This window comes from Theobroma cacao, chromosome 9, assembly GCF_000208745.1.
Source record: "Theobroma cacao cultivar B97-61/B2 chromosome 9, Criollo_cocoa_genome_V2, whole genome shotgun sequence".
Taxonomy (NCBI): Eukaryota; Viridiplantae; Streptophyta; class Magnoliopsida; order Malvales; family Malvaceae; genus Theobroma; species Theobroma cacao.
Genome location: NC_030858.1, coordinates 10,066,914 through 10,075,812, shown reverse-complemented (window position 1 = coordinate 10,075,812; position 8,899 = coordinate 10,066,914). Strand labels below are relative to the sequence as shown.

The following is an 8,899-nucleotide window of genomic DNA, read 5'->3' as shown; positions in this document are numbered from 1 at the left end:
AATATTTCCTGTGGCTGCTGATAATCAAACCAATCTCATTATCATTTGTCTCCTCTGTTGAAGACCTATGGAACAGTCTATAATTAATAAAAAAAGGGCGAACTGGAAAGAAATTAGCAGAAGATGAAGTATGAGTTGGTTTTTACAGAGGCGTTACCAACTAATAAATAAGAAACTTATGCTTGTGATTATAAACTTAATGCAAGTGAATAACGACTTGTAGAAGATTGAAATTAAAGCCTTGATTGACTTACATATAAAAAATTCATCTGTACATGCATGCTTCAACTATTTCAACTTCCTTTTTCCTTCATCTAGCTAGACTAGGCGTTGGGCCAAACCAAAAAAAAAAAAAGGGATATAAAGATATAAGTAACTAATTCAAGAGCAATTTACCACTAATGCTCTTAATTATGATTCACTAGCTCTGAAGCAATGGCAAGACTTCTCATTACATCAACCTGGGCTCGAAGAGATATGATATAATCTAGAGTTTCCTCAATCAAAGACACTTCATTCATAAATTCTCCCCCAGGAATTAGACTTTTCAAAACTTGGGTTCTTTTCCTAACCAACCTTTTTGCAATAGAGCTAGCTAGAGCGGCTTGGGGTGCACATTTTCTTGTTCTTCGGATTCCGCAACTCCTTTTCAGGATCTTCTTGCTCCTGATCCTCTTGCTGCACACTAATGCTCCTGTCGAAAACTTCTTCATCAATATTAGCCTCTCAGACTCTGGACCCAATATTTGCTCAACTAGATGTTTATCACTGCCGTCTTTGGAAGCACTGGCAATGAGAGCTCGACTCCAACAAGTCGTACCTTTTCTTGCAGAAGCCATAGCTATATCTGCTGACAACTTTATAGCCTTCTTTCTATCCAAGACACTCATACTCTTCTTTGAAGAGCTACATCTTTGGAAACCCATTATCCATTTCTTAAGAAATTCTTGCTTGAGTGAACCTGGGGAGCGCATCCTGCACAAACAAAAGAAATCCGTTTCGGTGTGGTAACTATATCCTGTTATAGAAAGCTTTCAAGTAACAATTTATCATCAGAAATAGCCACCTTTCTCATTTTCTCCTAATGCTTATACTGAAATAAAATGGAAAATAAATGGCATGAAGATTAAAGTTAAAATAAATTGCATGATGCAAGAGAAGAAGCTAGGGTTTCAAAGAGGCCAACTGCAGAAACCATAGAACTAAGTGCAAGAGATCAAGATTGCTTGTAAACAGTACACTACTTAGCTTAGTTTAGCTGTTGAATATATATCTAAGTTAGAGTACTGAATAATAGTAGTAAACTAAAAAACACTGCGTACCTTGCTAAAATTTTTTCTTGTACGGAAATAGAAAGAGCTAAAATTAATCTTGAGAGAAGTATTAGAAACAAAAGTTGCAGAGAGTGAAGCCGTTCAACAGATCCAAGAAAGTGTATCAGAATCCAAGAAAGAGGTTCAGAAACATAGAGAGAGAGAGAGGAATGAGAAAGAGAAGAATGTGCAGAAACTCCATTTATTTGCTCAAAGGAAAGAAGTGGTGGGTCTATGAGAGAAAGACACAGCACATGCAGGCACATGGCTTGCATGGCCCACCACACAAACCCTAGAGGATATATTAAAAAATTATTATTATATTATTATTAAATTTTTTACAAAAATTAAGAGGTCCTCTTAATGTAATGCAAACCTAACCTTTATAACTCGCTATGAATACAAACAAAACTCTCAAATTGGATTCTTCATTCACGAACTCCCCGTTTCATAGCTAGTTTTTCTTTTGATTTGGAAAATAGTATTTGGAGCCAATTTTTTAAGTAAAGGGATACACATATACTTATCACTAAATTAAATATTCACTCGTATACTCTTAACTAGCTTTTCTTTGTGAGGAAGGAGAGCATCATATTTTAACTCAAACATATATAAAATTATCAACCGAAAGTTAAAAAAAAAAGATTTTTTTGGAAGAAAAAAAATAGAATATGACAAAATCAACTAATAAGAATGAATGCCTTAAAAGGGTATGAACTTCAGCATCAAATATACTCTTTCTGTTTTGAATGGATTGTACACTTTCGTTTTGATCGGGAAATTAGAAAAAATGCTTTGACTTAAGTATTTTTAATATTTTTTTAAAAAATATTATATTAATAAATTATAATTTTTAATGTCAAAAGTAAAAAAAATACTAAAATTTAATATGGAACATAAAAATTTAAATTTGTAAATGTTTAAAAGAATAAATTGGACAAAATTTTGAACATTTAATTTGAAACGCTCTTTTGATCTTAAAGAAATATTTGCATCTTGTTTGTTGCCATATTTTAAGTGAAAACTAGATAATTGCTAGCTCATGGATAGAGAATGAAGCTTAAGATCGAAGTAATAATTAGATTGCAAAAAAATGTGATTCAAATTTCAAAGTGAAGGTATTATGGTGTATGGAAACTTATATAATTGCTAGCTCATGGATAAAGAATGAAGGTTAAGATTCAAATTTCAAAATAGCAAGTATGGGGACTTGTTTTGCTGTGGTGGGTACTTGTTGGTGTGCACTTTGAACGGTCTCTATGTTCATCCAATCTTGAGCAAAATGCCCTTTCTCGGGAATTGTGCGCAAACGATGGCTTAGTGTTGGTGCCTCCACCCTTTGGTCCCTCTAGCTTGCATGTAACGAGATAGTCTTCTCTAACAAATCTTGGGATACTAATGAGATCTTTTATCATATTAAGATGTGCTCTTTACTTTAGATTCGAGCTAATGAGGGGGATGCCGTTATTGATGATTTCGATTGGTGGACTAAGCTATGTACTCTTTTCCCTAGGTGATCTCTTTTTGTCTCTCATCCTAATATCTCGTGGCAACCTCCCCCAGATGGCATCCTTAAATTCAAAGTTGATGGCTTAGCCCATCGTTGGCCAAGCCATTACGTTCTTGAGACTCGGTGGATTTGGTGGTTAACGAAGTACTACCCTTTTTATTAAATGGTTACCGACCATAGAGTAACGAACTATTTGATTCTAGTGTGACGACACTAGGTGGTTTAGTTGTCCTTGGTTAAGCACCATTTATGATTGAATGAATGTTTAATATGGTGATTTAGACTAAGTTAATTTCAAATGAATGTCTAATGTCGTTATTTATTCTAAATTGTTATCGAATTCATGATTGGATTGATGGATTGCATCATAACCATTATTTATATGCTGAGTATTTGTTGTTTATTTGTCTATGGTGGAATTATAGACTTGTTTGAGGTCTTAGCGATGAGTTCTAGGTTGAATTTTTTCTCACTGTAGCTGATCTATCGATACTTGTTCATGAAGTATCAATAGATGCAATACAAAACCTTTATAATTGCATTTTGTTTTCTATCTATTGATTGATGGAGATATCTATCGATAGATAGGCATGATGTATCAATAGATCGGGTTTATTTCTGTATCGAAATGTCTTCTAAAGCTTTTTTAGATAGAAATGTGTTTATGTTTGCAACTAAATTTTTGAGAACTTCAAATTATGTTTCAAACACTTTTGAAATGATGTTTAATCAAACTTTTGATGTGATTTCCAACTTTTAAATATTCTTTTAAAAGTTTATAAATTGTTTTACCAATAATGCTTTATAAAAGAAAAAGTATACCATCTATGTACCATTTGAAAGATATCGATTTTGGAGTGAGACAAGGTATATGTTTCTTCATGTTGTTTGAAAGATAACAAGCTCAAAAACGAAAGAATTGGTCGAGCTTCGATTAGGTGATTGTTGACATGATTGGTAAGTGGGATTGTCAGGTGAAGACACTGGACAAGTAAGACTCAGTTTGTATTAGTGTTTGAAAAGATGCGCTTTGTAGATATTGATTTATCATCTATTTGCATACTTTCTAAAAGTGTATTCTTTCAAATACTCTTCCTTACTGCTTGTTCCTCTTCCCCCTATATGCTCACAAAGTCTTTATGACTCAATCATTTTTACCCCTTATTTTTTTTAGATCAATAGAGTAAATAGCTTGGCTTGCTGGGAGGAGCAGTCTTTTACGGTTGGTCTGGTAGGTGATTATCATGGCATCTAGTAGACATCAACCTTTTCATTTGTATCGTACTCCACTAATCGAGTCTATCTTTATATTTCACACTATTATGGATTTATGATTTTGTTATGTCATGTAATAATTATACTTTCAATGTTTTGCCACTGAATGGCTTATGGGTTGTATCCACCACATGATGGCAAATGCATGAATTTATGTTTATTTGCTTCTGCAGTGTAAGCACAAGAGCATGTTGAATGATTAATGTATCGATATATAATTAATCATGGTTACATTGTAATACATGTGAATGTATGGTTTTATTTATTATTTAGGCTTGCATGTGTTAAGAGGATAATTTTCATCAATACCCTTACGTCGATCATGAACCTGGATTGGATCGTAACAAAGTTAGCATCAGAGCATTAGGTTAACTGAGTCCTAAAAGTCTTGCTTGAATCAGTGTAATAGTTGGGTGTTTACGTCATGTTTTGTATTTGAGATGTGACAAATAGCACAAATAGCGAACAAGATAGTACATGGATTTCCAAGTTTGCTAGCACCTACCTTGTATCTGCACTAAGTTTAGTGTTTGCACTTTGTCCACGTTTCAATGCCGCTTCAGACACGAGCTACAACTAAGGACATGGTAGAGTGAGACACTCCAATTGATGCCACTACTCGGCCATAGTTTTCCATTGTTAGAGGAAATGGTAAGCAAGGCAAGGCTGCTAAGTTTGCTAGTGAGGAGCCACCAATTGCTATTGATGGTAAGCCACTGATTGCAGCTAATATTGGGACACCTGCAATAAAGGAACTTGTAGAAGAGCCTATTGATGCTTAATCTTAGGAGATTAAAGATGAGATACCCACTAGGGAGTTGACTTTGGCAAACATAATAACTAACCTAAAAGGGGTTAGTAAGGTGATGGAAGTGATGACTACTTGCATGGACGATCTTCAACATCGCATAGAGGAGCAACAGCCAGTGTGTCCTATGCTTAGCTCACAAGGTCAAGATGATCAATGTCAATTTGAGTTTGAAACAACCCTCATTCTCTAGTTCTGATGTGATTGAGAACCCAAAGATTTTCCTAGATAAGATGGAGAAGATCTATACTGTTTTAGGATGCTCTAGTGTCCAATCAATTGAATTGGTTGGCTTTAAGCTGAAGAATGTGGCTTATCTATGGTATCAGTTTCTGCATAGAAGTAGGCCAATTGATGTTAAACCATTGACATGTGAGGAGTTTTACACTACTTTTCTAAGCCAATTTCTACCTGATAATGCTTGAGCCACCAAATCACGTAAGTTTGAGGCACTAGTTTAGACGCTTGGCATAATGGTGTTGGAGTATGATATCTAGCTCACGCAGTTGTACAATATGCACCATACCTTGTCTTTCTAGAGATATGAGGATCAAACGCTTTATGGATGGACTAGTTGAGTCATTGTTTATGGTTGTTGCGTCTTAGAGTTTTGGCACTTATGCTTCTGTAGTTGACTATGCTCAAAGGATCGAGACTAGGATTGCAATGAGTCAAACGACTTGGGATAGGTCCAAGAGGCTGAGGATTAAGGGCCAAAAATTTTTAGCACTGGACATGGATCGTCCACAAGCCATAAGGGCTAATAGAGAATTTCTCAATGTCATGGTTCCCATCAAGGGAGTGGTACAATTAATGCCAGATCTTGTTGTGATAAGAGATCAAACTCTATTTCTAGGCAACAGACCTCAAGGTTTAACACTCAGTTATCTTGTTATTGATATGGGATGCCAAGGCACATGAAGAAAGACTATCTTAGGGCACCATAGACACAAGAGGGTTTACACTACACATCTTAAGCTGCTTTATCGCCACCACCTACTATAGCCCAACCCATCTAAGTAGTTCCTGGAGCGAAGGGCAGAAGCGCAGGTAGTATTTCATAAAGTAAAGCCTCAAAGTATGTGCACTAGAGAGGGGACAAGCTAAGGTATATGCTTTGACGTCATAAGATGTTGAAATGTCCAATGCCGTAATTTCAGGTATTCTTATTAATTGTGGTTCTGAAGCTCGTGTTTTATATGATTATGAATATATGCATTCTTTTGTGTCTCCATGTTTTGCTTTGAAATTGGATGTTGAACGTACCTCGATGGAGTATGGTTTAATAGTGATTACACTACTTAGGGATGTGTTTATCCCGCAATTTGAGTATAAGTCTTGTGTGGTCTAAGTATGGGATAAAGACATACAAGCCACTTTGATTTTATTAGATATATTAGATTTTGATGTGATTTTGGGCATGGATTGACTATCGTCAAATTTCACTAGTGTGGATTGCCACCATAAGCTAGTCGATTCAATTACCCAAAGGAACTTTCATTTAGTATTCAGAGTGATCATAGTAATGCTCCAATCAATGTGGTTTCTGCTATGACGACGATCAGGTTGTTGAAGCATGGGTGCTAAGGAGTTTTTGTAGTATTAGAGATACCCAAGTGGAGGTTGGTAGTGTGATCAAGGTACCCACTGTTAGGGAATTTTTTGATGTATTTCTAGAGGAGTTACCTAGTTTACCACCAAATAAGAAGGTTGAGTTTTGATAGATCTGGTGAATGATACTTGATTGACATCTATCCCACCATACCATATAGAATTGGTAAAGCTTAAGGAGCTCAAAGATCAATTGGAGATTCTGTTCGATAAGGGTTTTATATGCCTTAGTATGTCACCATGTGGTGCACTAGTGCTATTTCTTAAGAAGAAAGATGGATCACTTAGGTTGTGTATTGATTACCGATAGCTTAATAAGTTAATGATCAAGAACAAGAATTCACTTCCTTATATTGATGATTTGTTTGATCAGTTACAAAGAAAACAGTGTTTCTCCAAGATTGATCTTCGCTTTGGTTACCACTAACTCAAGATTAGGAAGAAAGATGTGCCTAAGACTATATTCTGTGCTAGGTATAGACACTATGAGTTTTTAGTGATGTCTTATGATCTTATGAACGCCTCAACAAGTTTTATGGATATGATGAATTGGATGTTCAAACATATTTGTACAATTTTGTAGTGGTATTCATTGATGACATTTTGGTGTACTCAAGGAGTAAGGAGGAACACAAGTATGCTCTTGATGTTTAAAGATCATTGATTATATGCTATGTTCTCCAAGTGCGAGTTTTGGTTTGATAGCGTTAGTTTCTTGGATCATGTGATATCCAATGAAGGAATTATGGTTGATCCAAAGAAGATAAAGGCCATGGAGAAATGGCCAAGGCCAACTTCAATGACTGAGATTTGTAGCTTCCTAGGTTTAGCTAAGTATTATAGGTAGTTTGTCAAGAATTTTTCTAGGCTTGCAACCCCTATGACCAAGTTAGCTCAAAAGGGTATGAAGTTCTAATGGAATAAGGCTTGTAAGGAGAGCTTTGAGAAGTTCAAGAGTTGTTTTACTTTAGCTCCCATACTTAGCCTACAATAGGGAGTAGGAGGATATACAGCTTATTGTGATGCCTCATGTGTTGGTTTATGTTGCGAGTTGATGCAACACAGAAAGGTCATAGCTTAGGCCTTTAGACGACTAAAAAGGCACGAGTAGAATTATCCTACCCATGGCTTAAAGATGGCCGCCATTATCTTTGCTCTTAAGATTTGAACACATTACCTTTATGGGTAGATGTGTGAGATCTATACCGATCATAAGAGTCTCAAGTACATTTTTTAGCATAAGGACCTTAATCTTAGGCAACATCGATGGATAAAGTTGCTTAAGGATTATGATTGTACCATCTTGTATCATCCCAATAAAGTTATTGTGGTAGTTGATGCTTTGAGCACGAAGTTTTTGGGGAGTTTGGCCCATATCATCTCTGGTATAAGGCTTTTGGTGAGAGATATCCATGGTTTGGGAGACATGGTTCTACATTTTGAGGTCAATGAGACTGATGCTAGATTAGCACATTTTTTAGTTAGAACTATGGTACTCAATCACATTAATGAGGCCCAAGATAAGGATGAATAGGTGACCAAGGCCTTAAATGATGCCCAATGGAGGAAAGGACAACAATTTTTTAGAGACTCTGGTAGCTTACTCCACTATGGAGTGAGAATGTATGTGTTGGATGTGGATGGCCTCAGGAGATAAATTCTTGAGGAGGTGCATTTGAATGCTTATGTAGTTCACCCAAGAGCCAATATACCATGACTTGAGAAATGTATACTGGTAGGCAACCTTAAAAAAAGATAAACTCGAGTTTGTGGCTAAGTGCTTGGTATGCCAACAGATCAATGCAGAGCATTAAGTCTTGTAGGGTTGTTATAGCCTTTACCCATTCCTAAGTGTAAGTGGAAGCAAATATCTATTAATTTTTTGACAAGACTACTGCTCACTAGTAAAAGGTTTGATTTCATTTTGGTGACAGTGGATAGGTTGACTAAGTCTGCACATCTCCTACTGGTGAAGGTTACTTATGGAGTAGCACAATATGCAAGACTGTACATTGAAGAGAGAGTGCGACTGCACGGGTTTTTGATTACTATAGTCTCGAATAGATGTACCCAATTCACTAGTCAATTTAGGATAAATTCCAAGAGGCTTTGGGGACTAAACTAAATTTTAACACTACTTTTCATCCTCAAACCAATGGACAGTTTGAAAAAACCATAAAGACCTTGGAAGACATGTTACAGGCTTGTGTTGTTGACTTTAGAGTTACTTGGGATAGATATTTGCCTTTCATAAAATTTACCTACAATAACAATTATCATGCTAGTATTGAGATGGAGCCTTATGAGACATTGTATGGACATAAGTGTAGATCATCTATCACTGGGTTTAAGGTTGTTGAGAGGAAACTCCTTGGACCGTAG

At 36.0% G+C, this 8,899-nt stretch overlaps 1 protein-coding gene across 1 annotated transcript; it reads right to left on the bottom strand.

The window, feature by feature from the left end:
• LOC18589092 (transcription factor IBH1) lies at positions 207–1,541 on the bottom strand. Its single transcript, XM_007013912.2, has 2 exons — positions 1,323–1,541; positions 207–975 (listed from the first exon to the last, which is right to left on the bottom strand). The coding sequence occupies exon 2, from the start codon at positions 972–974 to the stop codon at positions 408–410; it is 567 nt and encodes a 188-aa protein (XP_007013974.2). The 5' UTR covers position 975; positions 1,323–1,541; the 3' UTR covers positions 207–407.

What these genes read in the sequence shown, in the direction of transcription:
- LOC18589092 (XM_007013912.2), bottom strand. Translation starts at nt 974, where the DNA reads ATGCGCTCCCCAGGTTCACTCAAGCAAGAATTTCTTAAGAAATGGATA.